At 58.8% G+C, this 21,371-nt stretch overlaps 1 protein-coding gene across 2 annotated transcripts in view; it reads right to left on the minus strand.

The window, feature by feature from the left end:
• Positions 1–21,371, minus strand: part of Phactr3 (phosphatase and actin regulator 3) — a 172,951-nt gene that overhangs the window by 60,203 nt on the left and 91,377 nt on the right. The window contains exons 2-3 of one of the 2 annotated variants that reach the window (XM_015478753.2): positions 7,136–7,297; positions 3,956–4,009 (exon numbers count right to left, since the gene is read on the minus strand). In XM_015478753.2, coding sequence (XP_015334239.1) covers positions 3,956–4,009; positions 7,136–7,297 — 216 coding nt within the window. The remainder of the gene's footprint in view (positions 1–3,955; positions 4,010–7,135; positions 7,298–21,371) is intronic. The other variant, XM_048810719.1, reaches the window with a different exon arrangement.

The raw sequence follows: 21,371 nt of genomic DNA on the forward strand, positions 1-21,371 counted from the left end.
CGGCCCTGTTGGGCTGGGGACCTTCACGCCAGAGAGGCTGGTCTGTTCTTGGTCACAGACATTTCAGAGGAGGGACAGAGCAGAAGAGACAGGGTGGGAAAGGGTCACTTCCCACAGTGACCGGCCCCCTCTCATTCATCCATCTCAACACCACAAACGGGCAGTCCTAGGTCCCAGCAGCTGAGCAGAACTGCAGGAAATATAGTGGCCCAGATGGTTCCTGGACACACACACTGACAGAGTCCTAAGAACATCTGCTGAGGGGAGGGACACAGACCCGTCCTCTGGGCCCAGTGGGCTCTGTCCTGTCAGCCTGCCCAGGGCCCAGCTCACAATGCTGCTTGGGCAATTCCAGGGTGATGGGCTCGTAGGCCTGTGTTCATCTGCCCTGTGTGTGAGCCACGGGACACTAGGAGGTTTGTCCTGACCAAGGAAGCTCACGTTCGAGTTTGTGGGGTCACCAAAGATGCTGGGCAGTTCACATCCAGGGTCGGCCCTGCCTGCAGTCCTGGCCACAAGGCACGCAGACTCAGTACAAGCGGCCGGCCACAGGGGGGCGCCCATGGCCACAGGTTGGTCCTCCTTGCTGGGAGGTGGTGGTGGCTGATGACCGATTCCTTAACCCAGACCCAGGAAAAACCAAGACCTAGGACTGCCCACACCCTGGGGGAGGCAGTGGGCCTCAGCCCTCACACCCCTCCCCTTCTAGGAGGTGGCTGAAGGCTCCCCTGAACTGGGAGACTCCAGTTCCCATCAGTATGGGAGAGCCTCCTGGTGCCCCCAGCACTGGACAAACTAGACAGGTCAACATCAAGGGGACTTGCCAGGGATTTTCTCAGAGGCCTATGACCAACATCTGTGTGTATCCTGTAGCTATCTTATGGCTGCAGATTTACCAAAAGAATACACCACAGAGGACTTACGACCCACAGGAGTTCAGGGAAAGCAAGGCCCCCAGCCCAGCCACCCAGGGACAGCCCTTGTGCTCTCCCCTTCTGATGGGCCCCCGAGACTCCCTGGCCTTGCTCATATAAGGGCAAGCTCACGGTAGGCCCCCACTGCTGGACTCCCCTGGGCGTGTCTCTCACCCACGCCATTGGGGGGGCAGCGAAGAGGAAGGCTCCTCATGCCCAAGCCCCTCTCCCACCCCCATGTCCCACCCATCCCCTACAGGCACCTTCTCTGAGCCCTGGGCCTGCTCCCTCAGCCTAGAGGTCACCCCTCCTTCCTGATCTCTGCTCAACCTTCCCGAAGTTGGAGTCGGCTGTGGGGGCTCATCAAGCACTGGCGCCCACAGGGTCTGAGAAGCATCTCATTGAGCTGATCCCAGCAACAGGGGATCGTGATGGCTGCCAGGTGATTCTAACATGCAGCAGACACAGCCAGCCTCCTGCCCACGGCTGGCCTGGACAAAGACACCCCCTAAGCCCCACCAGGTGGGCCCTGTCTCCTCCTCTTAGGGTGCTCTGGGTCTTCCTGTGCCTTCCTCTTCTCAGTTGTGACTTTGTACAGTTGTGGAATTCCCTCCTGCTTGTGCCCCATAGGACCATGTCCTGGGAAAACAGCACCCATAACCTTGGCTAACACAGTAGACGCTCAGTCACGCTCTGCACCATCAATTTATGGTGCATGCTCACTCTCAAGGACAGAGATGGCACTTGTGGTCACTCTAGTTCCTGCTCAACAATTGCTCAGCAAAAGGAAAGGGTGGGGGGTTGGGAGTACACCCTGGGGCCCCGAAGCAGCCCTCCACCTATTCCATGCAGCCCCAGGCAAAGAATGGATTTTACATCTTCAAATGGTTGGAAAATAAGAAAAATAGTTTGTGACTCATAAAAATTATTTTAAATTCAAATTTCTGCATCTATAAATAAAGGTTTATTGGCACACAGCCATGCCCACACACGTATGTACCATCCCTGGCTATTTCTGCCCTGTAACAGCAGAGACGGGTGGTTGAAACTGACTGTAGGGCCCCTGCTATGGTATGTCACCTAACACAGGCAGGAGTTCAATCCCAAAGCACAGATTAAAGGTATTAAAAGGCTCAAAACAATCTGACTGTGGTATTGTCAATGGGAAATTTGGGATTAGGTAAGAGTATCAGGGTGAAGCCCTTGATTGTATTCTGGGGACCTCATAAGAGGAAGAGGGACCACACAGACAAGCTGTCTCCTTACCATGAATGCTGTGCCACCTCAGGGCTCTGCCGGCAAGAAGGCTGTCACCAGAACCGAGCCACACCCGCACCTTGCCCTCTGGCCTCCAACACTGGGAGCCGAGGAAACCCCTTTACAAAGTCAGCTGCCTCGAGCACTTCAGTATGGCAACGCAGCACAGACGGACACAGCCCCCAAAGCCTGGAACACTCACCATCTGACCCTTTCCACAAAAAGGTGGGCCACCCCTTGACCTTCAGACACTGGCCACTGGGCCTCTGTTCCGACTTCATCCAACAAAACCATCTTACAAAAATTCAGAGTTTAAAAAGGCCAACTGTACTCCTCCTGAAAACTCTCCTCTTTGATTATTCAAAAATTAATTTTTGACAAGAATCAAATCTATCTTTACTTCCTCCTTATTCATCAAAACTAATATTTTTTTGGACTAGATGATGAAAAAACTCAACATCATTTTTCTTTCCCCTTTCTCTTCCCAAGATCCAAATAAAGCCCTTTGGCAACATAATCAAAATGCCAGAGTTTGGCACTTGGGTCCCATCCAAACTCAGAGTCCAGACTTCTCTTTCAGAAGAAAAAAAACTCCACCAAATCCAAGTCTGAATAGAGAGTGAAATGTGCAAGCACCATGGGGCTCCCTCCTGGGTTTCCTTGCAGGTGGACAGTCCTGGTAGTATTCAGCCATCCCCCTGTGGGCTTCCCCTGACTCACACAATTGACCGCTCACTCTGGACCTCGGGGAGGGGAAGGCTGCCGAAGCCCCGGACCCCAGCTGGGGTGTGTGCTACAGGCCTGGCTGTGCACAATCTGGATTTATCGACTCCGTGAGAGTCCCTTCTAATGTCTGATACTTGGACCAAATTGCAAAGACACTAGTCATATCTTAAAGCAGGAAGTGGGAGGTAGGAACTGATATATGCACACCAGCCCCGTGGAACTGGCTCTGTGGGGCTTCAGTGAGGGGGAAAGAGCTAGGTCCAGCGCTATAGAGATTTCTAAGTGGTCACAGTGGGTTTTGTGAAACCCCCAACCAAGATTTCTCAGACCAGAAGGCACAAGGGTGTGGGTGTCGGGATCTGAGCCCAGTGCCCTACACCCATTGGAATCCCTCGGGAAGAGGAGACTAGGCAGCTAAAGGCTTCTGTTCGGTTAATTGTGCTGGCAACAGTGATCAGCCTTGTGCAAACAGAGGGCCATGTGCACGCCACCAAAACGGAACTGCTAGACAGACTCAGAGACCAGGCTCTAGACTGCATCTCTGCTCTCATGCGCATGCCCAGCGGGAGTCGCGGCCTGACCCTCACCTCCCTCACCTGCACCCCAAAGACGAGGCTGATGCACACCTGGCACAGCCTGTGTGCCAAATGCCTGCCACACGGAAGTGGTGGGAATAGACTGTGGAGTGGGAAGAATTTGCCCCAAATGGGGATTAAAACGCTAATATGGGGAAAACTTAGGACCAGCAAATCCCACCGCTGCCACTTCAGAGGAACCTAGAGGAGCCTGGAGCCCCTCCTCCCCCTGCTGGCAGACATCCCCAGGAAAGGATGCGCTTCCCGGTGCCCGGGAGGTGCCCTTCTGCTCCCCAGGGGTCCTCCGCTGTTGGCAGGCCCCTGACTCTGGGGCATTTCTCCAAACTTGGAGGCTGAAAACCCCACATCTGGACACTGGACGCCCCTGACGTCCATTCTGTCCTGAGGGGCTTCCCGCGTGGCTGCCTGGCTGGACGAGCTCAGCACAGTGACCTTCGTGCCCAGGGCCCACACCCCTCTTACCCTGCTCCATCATCTCCAGCAGCCCCTGCTTGATGGCCATCTTCTTCTCCAGGGCTGCACAAGACACAAGGTCCACATGAGTCACGGTCAGAGGCTCGTCCAGGTCACAGCAGTGCCCACCTCAGGTTTAACAGACAGTGGGATGGCAGGCGCCAGGCGTGCAGGCCTGGCCCAGGGGCAGGTGGGGACATCGAGCAATCTGCCAAGCAGCGTCAGGTGAGAGGCTGTCACTCTCGAGACCTGCCTGTAGCACCTGCACACACGGCACCGTCCCCCAGGGCACCCCCACCACATACCCCCAACTCACCAGCTGGGGAATGAGGCCCCCTGCCCCCAGCACCCTGGGGAGCTATCTGCAGCGGGGCTGGCTCACGTTAGTGGGCCGCTCTGAGTGTCTGTCCACATACTCTTCCCAGCATCTCTCTCCCTGGGGTGGGCCCCAGCAGACCACAGGTCAGCAGCCTTCAAAGGACTCACCAGAGGGGCGGGCAGGGAAGGAGGGGGCCAGCCCAGGTCCCTCCACTGACCCCAACTCACAAGTGGCACCCATCCGTCCTTCAGGTCAGCCTCTGCCCCTCCCAGGGCAGGACCAGCTCTCCCAGCACACCACGTGTCCCGCCCTCCTGGCCGCTCCACCGTCCCCTCTCTCCCTTCCCATTTGCCTACAGGTGAAGCCCAGTTTCCAAACACACAGTACGTAACCACTGGCTGCTTTCTTTGAAAGATCAAAGTGCCTGCTCTTAAGCAGATCGCAAAGCCCACGCATTCCACGTGCAGCCCCGCCGGGGCTCAGGACACGTGGGGTGGGCTGGTCCACTCAGCTCGTGGCGGGTGGAGGCAGCAGATGGCCACCAGGTGAGGACAATGCAGTGGTTAACTTCTTCCCCGGGCACAGGGGGTGCTGGCCGCCCCCAGGGAGCAGATCCAACTCAGCCGCCTTCATGGACCCTGAGGTTGGGGTGCTGGCGGGGACAACAGGGGTTCTATCGTAATGCCAATCCAGCATGAGCACCTGCTGTGCCCTGGCTGCGGCAGTCACTGTGAGCAAGACACCCAGCCTCTGCCCCAGGCCAGCACGTTTGGGCAGGATGGACCACACCTGTTTACAGGCAGGAGCGTGGTGCGCCAGGGCTGGGGTCCTGGGTGGGGTCGTCTGGGACTGCCAGGGCGAGGGCCAAGAAGGGAAACCAAACAGGTGGGAGAGACATTTTGGGGATAAGGGAACATAGATTCCTTTCTGCAGCCTGTGCTTAAAGCAGGTCCCAGGTGCTGGTTGTGTGGCCAATGTCGAGGCCCTGAACTCTGCGCTGGGGGGGAGGGTGGAGATGGCGTGATTCACGCCCCCAACAGCGGGGCTCTGGGCCCAGCGGCCACTTGACTGCTCCCACGGCCAGGTTTGGATGCAGGACTTTGCCTCCACTGACCCACAGGTCCTTCCCATGGCCCAAAGAGGCAGCTGGACACGAGGTGGGGGTGGTGGGGGCAGATACGGTCCACAGAGGGGTAGGAACATCAGTCCTTCAGAGTGGGGGAGCAGGCTGGAGGCACCCCCAGGGCGGACGGCTCAGATGCCGCCTCCTGTGTGGCAGGCGAGTGGCCCTGAGCCCCTGCCAGAGTCACACTGCCTCTCATCCCAACCAGTGCTGCCTGCGACGTTGGGGATTCGATGCTGAAACAAACAGCCCATCACTGTGAGGGGGTGCTGCAGGTGTCAAATGTCCTCCCAGGGTCACCGGAGCATCTCGGTACCTCAGCACAGCGCTGGGAGAGGCACGGGGCACGGGGTCCTGGGGGCAGGAGGCTCGCCTTCCAATCCCATAGCTGAAGGTGCTGAGCCCAAGAGGGCCAGGCCACCTGTGCACTCCCCCTCCGCGGGAAGTCCACATGGCAGGGCCTGGGTCCCCAGCACACAGGAGGACCTGGGGGGTTCTTGAAGAATGATGCTGGTTTTGTCTTCATTCTTGGCAAAGAGAATTTGTCGACTGACCTCTTTATTAAAAAGTGATTAGCGAGTCATCCCATGGCCTGAAAACCAGGGAGAGTAGAGCATGGCCACTGCCCTGGCCCACCATAGGGCACTGGTTACACTGCTTTGTCCCCACCTCCCTCCAAGCCCTGGAGTGTGAGCCTCTCCAGAGCAGGGGAAGAGAGCAGAAGCCGGGGCCACCGGGACAACGTCCTGCTGTGGCACCCACAGGCCCATCCCCGAGGCCCAGGCCCAGCTCCCAGGGCAGCAGCCCGGCTCATGGCGAGCAGCGCAGACAGGCCTCTGGGGACTGTGGTGCTGGGCTCCAGCCAGGGCCTCCCCTGCCCATAGCATGTCCTGCCATGCTCTGGCCCCGAGTAAGGGACTCTCGCAGGCCCAGCCTGTTCCGCACCCTGGGGCAGACAGGGCCAGGAGAGGACTGTCCCAGCAGGGAGGGGCACAAGCGCTCTGCTGACACCTGCTGTCCCATGCCCAGTCTTGTCATCACCTTGGGGCCACCTGCCCGGGGTGCAGGCTTGTGGTGACAGTCCCCGCGGTGGTTCCGTGGAGGAAGGGGCAACGGGACAACCCGGCGCAACCCGACTTCCCACAGAGCTGGGCCTGGCAGGGTGTGAAAGTGCAGCCTGAGTGAGTGTGGGAACCTTCTGGATCCTTGGGTGGGAGGCTCTGGGACGGGTGTACCTAGCCAGAGCAGAGGTGCTAGAGGGTAGGTGGGCTTTCTATCTTCACACAAGAAGAGCATCCTGAAGGTGTCAGGCCCAACTGACGGCCTCAGCCCTCAGAGTCACCCAGGGTCTCCTAGAAACAGCGAGAGTCAGGTAGGACCCAGGTTGCTGCCCACTTCATCCAGCTGAGATCATGGGTGTGGGAGGGCAAGGACCATGGTGGAGTCTAGTGAGGGCTCTGTGCTTGCTGCTGGGCTCCGGCATGATGCCCTAGTCCAGCCTAGCCCTGCATGGAGTCAGAGCCTGTTAGCGAGGCCCCAGGGATCATGTGCACCCTGGGTCTGGGCAGTGTCCCACTGTGGTGACCGGTGCTGACCCACCCCAAACAGGTGCTGGTTAAGGGAGGTGACCAGAGGGAGGCTGAGCAGCTTCTGGTCCTCAGAGCCACAGAGCACAGCCCGCCCTCCTGGGTGGGGGCCGGGAGACAGGGGTGACCCCGGCCTCGGCCAGCCCCGCCCAGGGCCTTACCCGAAGTCGTCTGCTTCAGTTTTTCATTTTTCTTTTTCCTCCATTTCCAAGGTTTGAAGATCCTGCCCAGGGTGGCCAGCTTGCTGTTCCTCCTCACGGGGGGAGTTCGAATCCCTGAGACCAGATACTCGGAACGCACCGGGGGAGTTTGGTCCATCTCATCTGGAAGACGAAACCAAGAGAGGGTCTCAAGTGGCCCCCAAGCTACCTGGCTACTGGCGACCCAGCAACTCCCTCACCCTGAGGGAAGACCAGTGAGTCCTCAAGGCCTAGAGCCCAGGAGGGTCATCAGAGCAGTGGACACTCTTGGGCTCCTTCTGACCAGTGCATATCAGAGCACACTCATATGTGGGCAGCCATGGGCAGCCCTCCCCCAACTCTGCTTCCACCATGGTAATTAAAGACTGCCTGGGTCCACTGAGACATCCCCTGCCCCAGGGCCTTTGCTCATACTGTGCTTGCTATCTGTGCTGCTCTCTCCCAGCTTTACTCTGCTCCGTAAACCACCTACCCAGTCACACATTGCTTCCTCCAGGAAGTCTTTTACCAAAGAGAGCCAGGCCCTTCTCTTCTCTCCCGAGGCCACCTGGGCAGGCAAAAGAACAGCAAATCCCACTGGGCACTGCCCTCCCTCAGCCTGTCAGCTCTCCAAGGGCAGAGAGCAGGCCTAGCACAGCTGCAGACCCCGGCCCAGGGACTGCCCATCGGGCGCCTCAGCAAACAGCTGCAGGCTGAGCCGGTCCATGAAGGACAGAGGGCAGTGGCTGGCCTTTGGAGCCCTCCTTGCTGGGGAAACTAGACCATGTTTGTAAAGTCTGTGGGACGCATACAGATGGGTGTCCCAGGGAGCTGCTGGCAGGGGACTAGCTGCAACCCCAGGCCATCACTGGCGACTGGCTGAGAGTGGGGGGCTTTCCTCTTGTGGGCTGTGTGCAGAGGTGAGGAGAATACAGCGGAGCTCTGAGCACAGGAAGGAGGTGGACCTGGGGTCAACCGCCAGGTCAGCACAGCAGGGTGCAACACCACCAGCACTCCAGTGTGAGGGGCTGCGTGCAGGCGCGTGCAGAACAGGCGCTGGCTGCAGGGAGGCTGGGGAGGGAGACAGCGCTTCGGCACAGGCTGCCGTGCAGCTGGCCACGCTGGCCGTGAGAGAAGCTGATGGAAAATGGAACTCAACTAGTGGAACGCTGAAGTCGGAGAAAAACTGCCTGGGATGTCCAGCGCGGCCTCCATCAGCTCCGTGTGAACCCATCCCATCTTGACACAGTTCAGAATAGTGTGGACATACTGTGGCAGAATCCCTCCAGGGTCAGGGGAGGGATGTTCCCTCCAACAGTGACAAGGACCTGAGTCACCCAGGCTCCAGATTAACCCTCCCGTGTCCTTTGGGCGGAAGTCCCCGGCCTGCCTGTGAGCCCAACCTTGTCCAGGGCCTCCACCGCACACACACTCCCACCCTGAGCCCGGCCACCTTCCACACCCAGGGGAAGTCGCCTTAGTGCCACCTGTGGGAAAGGGCTGGGACCTCGGATCTCTTCAGATCCCAGAGTCCCCAAGCAGAGAGGCTGGGGGGCAGGGATGGAGGGGTGGCCGTCAGGGTTGGCAGCAGAAGGGCAAACCAGCGTCCCAGGGGCCAGCAGCCCGGGGGCCAGGACCTTCAGACCCTTCCTCCTCCTGCCTTCCCACCGAGGCACCCCTGCTCCGTCTACGACCCACCCTGGGTCCAGCCCCGCAGGCAGTGTGGGAAGAGCAGCATGTGGCAGCATCGGAAGGACCACGGGGCAGTGCCCTCTGTGCCTGGGGACAGACAGACCCAGCTGGCAGCCTCTGGAGTTCCCACAGCTTGTGATTTCCAGAGAACTGTCCTGTGTTGGCCACCCCAAGTCTCAGTTTCCACATGTACAAGGTAAGAAGCACCCTGCAGGCAGGACGTGGGAGCTGGAGCGTGGCCAGGCATGGCCCCGGAGTCGGGAGGCACAGCGACCCAGGAACACGGGCCTATTGACGTATGTGCTGGTGCGTGTAAGATGGCATCATGCTGGGCTTCATGGTCACTTGGACATGTGCATACCAGGCTGGTCCCGCTGACCCTCCACCTGGACGTCCACGGTGACAGCTTAGAGCCAGCTCAACCACCAGTGTCATGGGGCTCACTCTAGACCTGAGCCACAGACCGTGACTGTCGGCATCTGCTTCACGGTTGGGCAAACCAGGGCTCAGAGCTGTGCACCGACACTGGTGGTGGCCGGGATCTCCAGAACCCCTCACATCCCTAAGCTGTTCTGGCCACCTAGACCAGGACGTGAAGTGGGGGACACCAAGACAGGAGGCTCTCAGCAGAGCCAGGCTTCCTCTGGCCCCGTTCACCGTGCACTCTCCCAGGCAAGGTGGCCACCTGTGGCCCAGGGAGCAGCCGCAGGCGGTCATTCCATCGGGCAGCAGTCCAGGGCTGCCTGACTGGGGACTCCTCCTCTTGGGCTTGGCGAACCGTGAAGAAGTGGGGACAAGACGTCCTCTACTGTTTTTCTCAAGAGGAATCCCAGTTCCCAGCACCTGGCCCCTGGCGGGGCCCCAGGAAGTATGGGGGAACCAGGGTGGCCACAGGGCGTCCCAGGCCCGGCCACCATGGCTCCCCAGGGACACGCAGCGCAGGGGGATGCAGCCGGGCCTTCTCTCTCCAGAGGCAACTCATCCGTGTTTTCCCCTCTCCTTCCTCCGCCCACGATGCCAGATGGGAACGGAACTGCCAGTCCACAAGGACCCAGGAGAGACGGCTGTCCTGGGAACGTTCCCGGCACAAGGACAGAAGAGCCAGGTCACCCTCAGCCTCTAGGCGCTGGGAAGAGGAGGACGGGGACGGGCGCGGGAGACCAGGAAGCAGGGTGTTGCTTTGTCTATGCCTTGCCTTGCCGCACAAAGGCCGGTGGGGGGCAGCTGCCAGTAAGACACCAGGTGTTGTAGCAAGACAAGCCCACCCCAGAGGGAACCTGCAGGAGGGTGGTCTGCTCCAGGCCACGGCATCCAGGGGCCAGTAGAGCCCCACAGGAAACACCCTGGGGCTCCAGCAAAGGGCGATGTGTGGCCTGGGCTTCCTAGCAGCAGGGGCAAAAAGAGCAGCATATAGAATAAACTGCCAATCAGCCAGGGTGTGCGACTCCACTGTCCACCACCCGCTGCCCGGGCCTCCTCTGGCCTCCTGACTGGCCTTCTGCCATCCTGGAAGCACAACTCGAGTGGTCTCACCTTCCTGCTCAGCCCCTTCCCCAGGGCGCCCGTCTCAGGACAAAATGCCATGAGATCACCTGGTCTGTCCTGCTCCCTGCTCTACCATCATCTCGACTGTGCACTGACGGCCGTCGCGCCCTGCTGAGGGCGCAGCTCCCCTGCTCTGCTACTTCCCAACAGGGGCCCGAGCCCCGGCCCTCTCCCCCTCCCACCCCTGCGCCTCCCCGTCCCCCTAGCCCCGCTGAGCCAGGATGGGCATCCTCCACTCCTTGCCGTGGGCAAGTGATCTGCTCAGGATGGAAGGTGGGCAGGGGGTCAGTGCTGCCTCCTCACCAGGGTCAGCACAGTTCACCGTTGGCTGTCTCCTGCGAACTCCTTCCCCTGGTGGCTACAGCAGGTGCTGGGTCCCCACACTGAGACTCTCCTGGCACAGAGAAGTGTGAGGAGCAGACCTCGTGCCCCCTCCCCTGCGGGGCTCCCTCGTTGATGCACCCACTCGGCCATTCACCCACATGCCAGGTGTCATGCCGGGCACCGGGTCTACCACGGGAAGAGGAGACGCAGACGCTGCCCTGGGGCTCAGCTGCCCTCAGGGGCCTGACAGGTAACGCGGTCACTGGAGCAGCCCTTGCTCATTCCATAGCGCCGGCCCCCCGGGCTCTGCACTCCCCTCTTCCTCGTCCTCCGTCTCCTGCCACCTCCACGGGTGTCCCTGCAAACACTTGTGTTCATTTGCCTGTGCATCATTGTCTCTGCCTGCCTGCCTACTGCCATACTGCCTTCTGACGGGAGGCCACAGCAAGGGCCCCAGGGCCCAGAACAGCCCTGGCGCATGGCAGGTGGGGATCCCTGAGATCCCGAAGAGGCCCTGGGAGACGTGAGGGGCACAGAGCTGGTGGTGCAGCCAGGAGGCGAGCAGGGCCTGCATGTGACCGGCAGGTGGCAGCTCTCAGAAAGGGGCTGCGCCAGGGCAGGGGGTGGGCCAAGGGGAGGAGGACCAGCGGGCAAGGACCGTGGATGCCCCAGGGAGGCTGCGGGGCCTGCAGGGGCTTGACCTGGACTCAGTTCAGCACAAAGTCCCTGCAGGGTCTTCAGCTCACAAGAACCCACCACAGATGCCCTGGCCTGAGAAGCTCCCGGGAGGGCCTGGGACATCAGGGCGCAAAGACCCCCACCTGGGGAGACAGGTGGCAGTGGTCTGCAGGTGGGTTCCCTCCCCCAGGAGAAAGCACCCTCTCCCCTCCTCCCGCCCCAGGCAGCTCAAGCCCAGGGCCAGGCCAGCCAAGGGCCAGCAGCAGAAGGGCCTTCCCAGGGGCAGGAAGGTCACCACAGATGCTGTGCCCTTCAGTGGAGGAGGCAGAGGAGGGTGGTGTGTGCTGGTGAGCAAGCAGGAGGGTGGCATGGTGGTCACAAATGCCCATGGGTGTGTGTGCACAGCGAGGTGCACGTGGGTGAGTGGGCGCACCTGAGGGTAGGTGCCCGTGGACCCGTGCGTGTGCCCACGGAGGGAAGGGACGGTGGGGAGGCCGTCTTCCCATGAGTCCTCTCCGCTCTCTCCCTGGCATGGTGAGGAGGCGCCTTCCCACCATGGGAGACTCTGGGAGGTGCCAGCGCATTAGCAGGTCCCCATTAGCAGGTCCTCGAGCCTCGAGGAACAGCGGTGCTAAGTGCCAGGGGCACCTGGCACCTCCGAGGCCTTAGCTGTTAATTACCCAGACGCCTCTCCTACATCTGCTGCTGCTGAGGAAGCACAGCCTCGCACAGCCTCGGGCTGGAGCCCTCCTGAGGCTTCCAGACGACAGCTGGGTGGTGGCCCACTCTGCTGGCATAACCCCTGGGACAGCCCCAGCCCCTCCCAGGCCCTCGCAGGCCATGGTGGTCCACCCACAGACCCCGATCTGGAAGTCAGGCGCTGTTCTGGGAGCTGCACGCTGACTGTCCGCGCTCTGGGCTGCGCTCCGTGCCCGGGGCAGGGCCATCCCTGGACTCACACTCCTTCCACCAGCTCTTGTCACTCCAGCCATCGTGCTAGCCCCGGGTTTACTGTCCTCTGCCTTTCCCGGGGAACAGCACGCCCCATGAGAACAGGAGCTGTAACCCTCTCATTCCGGTGACGTGGCATCTCTGTGGCCCCTGGCCCTCAAGGTTGCTCAAATAAACCCCTGGAGCCGGGCGGGTGCCTCCATCTGACCTCGAGGGCCCCCCTCAGTGGCCTGGCATTTCTCCTTTCCCGTCTTGCACCACCTCATTAGTTCAACTTCCCCCAGGGAGCAAGCGGGAGGCTGCCCCTCAGGAGGCAGGGCCAGCTGTGCCGGAGGACGCGGGAGCAGGAGTCTCCCTGTCCGTTTCATTCCTTCATTCACAAACTCAGTCACCCCGTCTCAGTGGAGGGCTCCTCTGACCTGAGACAGAGCAGACCACCCTCAGCCGGGCCCTCCCTCTGCGGGAAGCAGCAGCTGAGCTGTGGAGTGGGACAAGCTGTGAAAGAGGCGAACAGGAAGTCGGGGCGTGGACCCAAGGACGGGGTCCTCTGTCTCTTCATTGAGTGCTTCCCTGTGCCCCAAACCCATCCGCCAATACTCGGTGACACCATCTTTGAGCAAAGCCCAGTGCTGGGCACCCTCCCTGCCCTGGGGTCTCACTGGCCCCAGAGCACACCAAGGTGCTTGGAACCAGGAAGAACCAAGGCAGGAACCAAGCGCAGAGGACACAGCTTCTCCTCCTGGGGTGGGGAGGAGGCTGGCGGCATTTGGGTTGGCAAGAGTTAAATAAAAGGTGCACATTCACAGAAGCATAGGTGGTGTTGAGGGGCTCAGTCCCCGAGATCCAAAAGCCCAAAAGCACTTCATATATACAAGGGGGATCCAGCGATGCCCGCTCCCTGGGGCCAGTTAATGACCACATGCAAACACAAACGCACTACAGAACCCCATCATCTATACCAGCACCACTGACTAAAACTGATCCAAGAACACAGCCTGAAAATCAAAAAGAATCCTTCACGGAATAAATATCGATAACTGAAAACCCAACTGTGTTGTCCTTTCTGTCCCTACTCTGCTGGCCTGGGTCTGTGCACTAACCGAGAGCCCCAAGGCTGGGATCCATGGTTTATGGAGGACAGAGGAGTTCGGAAGGCAGGTGTGGGCCAGCCAGGAAAAGTTGCAGGCTGTGACAAGGGTCTTCAGGACACTGGGGAATCACCAGGACATGGCCAATCAGCCTGGAGACAAGGCAGAGAGAAGCTCAGCGTGGGGGGGCAGGTGGGAGGCCAGGGCTGAAGGCAGGGGCCCCGAGGGTCACCGGCACATTCGGGAGTCAGGGCCCAAGGCCTGCAAGGCCATGCCGGTCAGCACACAGCAGCACCTGGAGTGCCCCCAGCATGGCAGGCTCTGTTGTGGGCACCTGATATGAACCCACAGTGTCTGCTCCGTCCTGATCCCTGTAGCCACATGGGAAAAGGCAGGCACAGGGCTGTGAAGGGATCTCCCAGGTCACCAGCCCGAGCGCCAGAGCGGGGCAGAAAGCGGTAGAGGTCACACCAGCTGCTCCAAGAGCCCTCAGAGAGGCTGAGGAGGAGAGGACTGGGGAGTCGAGCACGTAAGCCAGATGCAGCAAAATCAAGGGCCATTGCATCGAGGGCCCCAGGATCAATGGCCTGCCGCCAGTCAGCAGGGATTGTGGCTGGACAGCGTCCACAAACGTTCTGGGCATTTTGATAGACCTGAACCTCCAAGCCAAATTTAAATACAGATTTCAAGGCTCCCAGATGTAAAAGCATTCTTGGTTTGATCTCCTCTCTGGAAAGTTCTTGAGTAACAGTTGAAGAGCCTGGATTTCCGGTGTGGTGATCAATAAGAACAGATCAAAGGCTACTCTGGGACCCCTTCCAAGGACGGATTGAGGCCACTCACCAGCCATTCACAATCACGCTGCTCAGGGTGGAGGAAGGACTGGCCACTGCGGTGGGTGGGAGGCAGGGAGGGCTGCAGGAAAGGGGCCAGAGAGCTCCCCAGCCCCCCCCGGCTCTGCTCTCTGCAGCTCTGCCAGCCGGTCCGTGAGAATCCCTGACCACCACCCACCCTCGTGGCCTGTGTTGGGGAGACACTGCTGCGTTTCCAGGGGGACAGTGTCCCTTCCTGCCCCTAGCACATAGTGCACGAGCTGGTGTGTGCCCTGAAGGAGAGAATGAGTGGGGGAAAGAGACTGATCCCGGGATGCAAAAGTGGAGGCAGGGTCAAGAGCAAGCCAGCGACTGTCGTCCACCCGCCGCCTTTTCTGTGCCCCTTGATACGGGGAAACTGCAAGTCCTCCCCTCTGCCCACCCTGAGCTCAGATGTCACCTCCTCCTGCCGCTGGCCACTGGAGGTGCCAAGCACAGAGAACCGACAAGAGTCTGGCTGAGCTTCAGAGTGAACCCAGCCCCTGGGAGTCAGGGCTTGAGGACACTCACGCTCAGTAGGACACACACGTTCGAACGTCCGCGGGGAGGCTGCCGGACTCTCGCGTGTCCGTTCCAGCTAAGCACCTCCAGGGAGGCAGGGACTGTGTTTTCAGGGCGTCTGACATTTGGGAAGCAGAGGCTCAGAGCAGGTGAGAAGAGTACCAGTGGGTCACGTGGCTGGTAAAGGGCAGGGCGGACATCAGAGAGCCAGTGGTGGACGTTGTTAGGAAATCACGGTCTATACCACGGTCTATACCCCTTGAAAGCTCCATTCAGTGCCAGCATGACCAAGGCTCTGAGAAGTCCTGCAGGGCACAGTCCCGGCCAGCTGTTCAGCCAGCTTCTCCTGGAGGGTCCTGACCCCCCACCCAGCACCAACCCAGAGGCCGTCAAGGGGCGTTGGAGCAATACACTCCGGGTTAAGCAGTCCAGTGCCTGTCCGCCAAGGGCTGTGCGTGGTTATCTATCTTTGGAAATTGAAATCCTTCTCCCCCAATATCTGTGTCTCAAAGTTAATAGGATTCTCTAAGATCTTGGCAAAAACTGGGCCTCAAAATTTCCCAAGTCGTGGAGCTTCTAGTGACCCCAGGCTCCTACAGCGTGATGCTGAAATGAAGCTGTGACCAGCGGCTTCGCTGCTGCGCTGACCCCAGCAGAAGAGCCCGGCCCTCTCTGGAGCAGCTGTTCTGCTCACATGTGTGGCGGGGAAGACACCCAGCCAACCAGGAAGCCATCTGCTTAGCATCAACCCATAATCCTGCCAGTGGTCGCCGGCACCTGCCTGGCAGATGGCCACTTCTCCAGAGAAAACCAGCTCAGCTCTAGGCAGGTGGACGGGGAAGCAAGAGTTAAAACAGGATGGCGGTGCCTGGGGCGGGGCGGAGCGGCCCCAGGGCCTCAGCTCCTCTCTCTTCTGCTCCTGCAAACTCCGGAGCCTGGGTGCAAGTCTTTCCAGGGCTAAGAGCAACTGTCAGAGACATCCTCCTAAAATCCGTGCTTCACAGAGAGCAGAAAAGGAGCACTTCAGAGGGAGGACACGAAGTAGAGCACTCAGGAGGCCTCGCATGGTGCAAGCCCCCGGTGAGGGCTGCAGTCCGCCCTCCAGCCTGACTTCCCAAAACCAAGGTGAGGAAGTTCCTCCTTAAGGCCTGTGAAAGCCAGGAGGGGTGAGCGCTCGCACATGGGCTTTGACTTAGTTTTGAATACCTGATTCCAACTCTTTTAGACATGTGGCAGGAGGGGACCGTGGGGACACATGGTGCCCTCTACCAAACCTCTTGAGGGACCATGGGACCCTTTCACCTGTTGGCACTGCTTTCCATTCCCACCAAGAGCAAAGCACCCACACCAACAACTCAGGCAAACTCAACGCCAAACAAAGAAGCCAGTCACCAAGAGGACGTGGGGTCTGTTCACATGGCATGTCCACATGGACGGAAAGTACTTGGGTGGTTGCCAGGGGTCAGGGGAGGAGGAGAGGACCTGGTCTCCCTTGGGTGTGGAAAGCTCTGGAATAAACACAGGCAGCAGCTGCAGAGCTACACAAGTGTACTAAGTGCCACCAGACTGCAAGGCAAATGCTGCGGATTTTAAATTCAACAACAAAATAATAGGAATTCCTAGGAATTAATGACATCAAATGACCCAACAGAAAATACACACAGTGCTTGACCACTTTATAAAAGAGGGCACCCAATGGTCAGTGGACATATAAAAAAGATGCTCCACCTAATTAGTATTCAGAGAAATGTAAATGAGATCCTCCCTGATTGGTGCAAGGGAACCACACCCTCTAAATGGTTAATAAGGCCAACTGGGTGGTCGATCACCTCATCTAAAATCACAGACGTGTCTCTTGCCTGGGGGATCCCCCGAGAGTCAAGAAGTCAGGGCAGGGCTGGCCTCGCTGACCAGAAGGAACTGCGAGTCCCACGGGGGACGGGGTGAAGGGCTCCCCAGCTCCCACCTGCCTGTGACCCATGGCTTGGAGCCCAGCAGGCCAGCAGAACAGGGGATGACGCAGTCTCTCCAGTGGCAGGAGCTCTACCTGTGCAGGGCAGCTTCCTGTGCTGAACGCCAGGACCCTCTGGCCCAGCCCTTTCTGTTCACAGGCATTGCCTAGCCTGGGGCAGAGTTAGGCGCCAGGGGCCAGAAGGCCTATGGGTAACCTGCACAAAGATCATAACTGTGCTGTACACAGACTTCCAAGAACAAAACACACAGGTCTGCGCAATGTGCAAACCTTGCCTCCCCCTGAACTGGACATCTGTCAAGGGCCACATGCTGCAAGCACCTGACTGTGGGCCTTGGGTGCCAGGCTCCTGCCACCACCGCTTGGAAGAACCATTTGAATTGTCGATCTATTTTGTGCCAGAGCATGTGCTAAGTCATGCAGAGTCTAACTTGAGTGGACACCCTGTCCCTGTAGGACTTCCAGGAGGATCCAGGCAGGACACTGGACACAGCTGACCCAGAGTGGACATACCTGTGGCTCTGCCTGGCCACATCCAGTCCTCTTGCCAAGTCTGCAGTCCCCTGCTGGACTTCAGAGGCAGATGCTTCTGACTCACACCTGGACACATACCCACCTTGAGCAGTGCCCTCCTGGGCTCACAGATACCTGGGCTATCAACCAATAACCAGCATGCACTGCAATCTCAGGAGCCAGGTGAGCAGTGAGGGAGGGGGAGGCTGCCAAGAGCATGACCTGGGGCTGGCCATGCCCCTAGGAGAGGAGACTCGGGGAGCAAGAAGGGTGAGAGGGGGAAGTGGGGCCCAGGTCAGCCTTGTGCCACTCCACCTGGAGAAGGCAGCCTAGGACCCGCCTCCCGCCCCTCTCCCCAGCCCATCTGGCTGGTCTACACTTCTAACAGACACTAGAGACAAAGATGTTACATCAGCAAGGCCAAGGGCCTGGCCCAGGACAGCCCAGCATGGGCACGGGGGATTCCTGGACACACAGCCCCAGGTCACTCTCCAACTGCCTCTGTAAACACAGGAGGGCTTGGATCACAGTTCCCAGCTGGGCTAGCACATCCCCATGAGGGGATTAAAGGCATCATCCAAACTGAGTCCCTGGGGACCCCTTGGGTCCCAACATGAAGAATCGCTCCCTCCTCATCCATCAGATAGATGGAGTTAAGGCCCATCCTCTCCTCTTGGCGGGTTGGAATGCACAGGACAAAAACAGGCTGGAGGACCCGGCTCCTGTTACCTCCCAGGCAGCACTGCCCCTCGCAGCAGGGACCTGCCAGCATGGTGTCTGGCCACCTGCTCAGGGTGCGCCTTACTGTGTCAAGAAGGGGCTGATGGATCACGAGTGAGGGCCGGGAGGGAGACCTGGAGGGCCCCGCGCATTGCTGGTGGGACATGACTGGGGCAGCCACTGTGGGAAGGGGCTGGCGCTCCTCAAACTGACCCTGAAAACAGCTGTCCACACAAAAACTTGTGCATGAGCACATAGCAGCACTCTTCCTAACAGCCAAACGAGAACACAGCCCAAATGTCCATCAACTGGAGAACAGATGAGTAGACAGTGCACCCATTCCTTGGCTTGTCAGTGGCCATGAAAGAGCCACGTGAGCCACATGGAGACACAGACGCATGAGCGAGCACACCTTGTATGATCTGTCTATATGGGATTTCCAGAATAGCTAAAGCATGGAGACAGAAAGTCGGTTAGTAGTTACAGGAGGACCGTGGACAGTGGGTCCTCCACAGACCTGTGTGTACAGTGAAATCCACGGATCTGGACTCTCCGTGAAGCTGAAATCAAGCTACATGAGTTACAGCTCGGTAACACAGAGACAGGGAAGCAAGAGACCAGCATGGCAGGGCCTGCCCACAGATCTCCCAGGTCCACTGAGCTGACAGCTGCAGGTGTCCTTCCCCCCTCTCTGAGGGCACGTGGAACCCAGGACTCAGGACTGCTCCACAAGCCATGTCCTGGCCGCCCAGACCAGCGGCTCCTCACCAAGCCAGCATGAGCGATCACCATGGTCTCCCAAAGCTCTCTGCGTCCTCCCACCGTGGCCACCACTCACGTCAGCTCGCCATCTGCAGCATGGACAACAGCAAGGCCAACCCCAGCCATGCCGTGTCCATTTCTGCTGCTACACAGTCCACGGGCCACACAGACATGGAGTGATAGTCAAAAATACAAATCAGGCCCGGGTGGCCCGGCATAACCTTGGGTGGCCCCGCCCACACAGGGTCGAACCCGAGCTCCTCGGGATGTCAACTGCTCTCGTTACCTCTCCAGCCACACTGGTTGTCCTCTGCACCCCTCCTATGGGCTCAGTTTGTGGTCACCTCAGGGCCTTTGCACCAGCCCTCTGCTCTGCCTCAAACCCTTGCCCCAACACTGGCACATCACTAGGAGAGATACTGCTGCCTCAACAAGCCCCCTTCCACGCATGATTTGGTCAAGAGGCCACTTCCCCATTTTAGAAGCCGCATCAGCCGAGACCCCCATCCTCTGCACTCTGCAGCCTCCTGCGAGACAGAGGGCAGGGGCAGGCAAACCAAGAAGCAGAGCATGGACCCTGCTGCCTGAGTGCCCACAGCCTCATTCTGAAGGAAACTGAATATACCAGGCATCAGGGCAACTTGTGGGAGCCAGGCTTCAAAGCCAGAGGCCTGGACCCTTGGGTGGGTCCCCTTCTTTCTGCGAGGGACCTCAGGCAAGTTCAGGCCTCTCCCAGCATCTCTTGGGTCCTCACCTGTGAAATGAGACAGCACTGACCTTAGCACGGGTCACACCTTGGCAAAACCAGACAGGAACCTGACAGACAGGTGGGGGCTCTCATTCCTCCCCATCCTGAGAGGCCCACAGACGAGGCCCGGCTGGAGGTGACGGGTTTGGATCAGCCCTTTCTCTGGGCAAAGTGGGCCAAAGGGCTGTTGCTGTATCCTGCAGGCTAAAAGCACCTGATCCGTCCAGAATTTGGCAAGCTTGACCCATCTAAGAGGAAACTGCAAGGTAGGAAAGCCCCTCGAAATTAGATGGAGCACGCGGCAGAGGGCCTCAGTATGAACTGAAATGGGCCAACAGGGGTCCAGCAGTCTCACCAAGGCCAGGACCTGCCTGGGCTATTGGGCAGCACTGGGCAAGGCACGGACGGCCTCCAAGGAACTTCTCACGACTGCGGGCACAACTGCAATCACCTCGACCCCAATTTCAATTAAAGAAGTTAACCAGTGCTCTTTGTGCACTATCACAAATCCTTCCAGGAAGGACCCACCGAGGAAGCACTCAAGGGCCCTTTTGAGTTTTCATGAAACAACATGATCACGTGTATAGACTGGGACAGAAACAAAATGAGAGCAGGAAGAAAATCACCAACTGAAGTCATCTGACTGTGGTGTCTCCATCAGTCTCCGCCTTCCTTTATGGGCACAATGAACTTAGGTTTCTCTTCACACCTCCACCATCTGCCCACACCACCCGTCCACCGGCACTCCTTAGAGCACCCAGCATGGCAGGCCCGGGGACTCGTCAGGAGCAAGTCAGATTCAGCCTTACCCTGCACGAGGGTTTTTATCTGTTAATGTCCTTCTAGAACCCTTTAGAAGGAAGGGAGGGGGCTCGCACCCACTGAGCACCTGCACCGGCCTGTGTTGGGCACAAGGGCCTCTTTGAAGAGCAGAGCAGGGGCAGGTCTTGGGTCATGAGCTCAAGATGTAGTGAAGATGAGCGACACTGAAACAGAGGCGATGACAAGGGTGAAGTATGGAAGACCAGCAGGTAAGTGCCCAGAGGGCAGGGGACAGGGCCTCTGTCCTAGGGCCTGCAGAGCCGTATTGGGTGCAGGTGGCCAGAGAGGACCTCTATGAAAATGTGACATTTAAGCCTGAGCAGGAGCCCCAGATGAAGAGTAGACGGAATAGCAGAGAGGTGGAGGGGACTCTTTCCAGAAGGCCCTGAAGCCAAGGGGGGGACAGCACATGGCTTGGGGTAGAGGAGGGAGCCTGGACGCTAGAGAAGGGGGCAGGTCGGCACCCCTGAGTGTGTGGGAGGGAGGTGTGACGAGGACCCCACACGTGCTGTGCACCTTGAGTCTAAACAGTCAACATGGGGAACCTGGCTCCCAGAGACACGCCTGTGCTTGGGTCCCTCGGAGCCCAGGGGCACACATGTAGGATGCTTTGCTGAATAAAGACCTGAATGGAGTTTTCCTGCCGAGGGAGAACAAGGCAGCATCTCCGCCTGCACCTCTTAAAACGTGTCCTCAGTGTGTGACCCCCTGAGAAGAAGCCTGCCTCTCCAAACCTTCAGACATATCATGAGGAATTAGTTCACTCCACATGAATTTCTCCAAGCTCTGATGGGAGAAACTACCTGTCCTGCCACAGTGTTGGAGAGAATCAAAAACACAATCCGTCTCATGACCACTGATGCAACAGCATACTGGGTGGTCAGCCGATCAGAGATAAGGCTTTGGAGGGGACCAAACAGCACAAAGAGGCCGGACTTACTCCAGAAATGCAAGACGAGGTCAACATGAAAAATCATAAGAAATCACCACATTAACAGAATAAAGGAAAAAAGTCATATGGTCATTTCAT

This window comes from Marmota marmota, unplaced genomic scaffold (genome assembly GCF_001458135.2).
Source record: "Marmota marmota marmota unplaced genomic scaffold, marMar, whole genome shotgun sequence".
Lineage (NCBI taxonomy): Eukaryota > Metazoa > Chordata > Mammalia > Rodentia > Sciuridae > Marmota > Marmota marmota.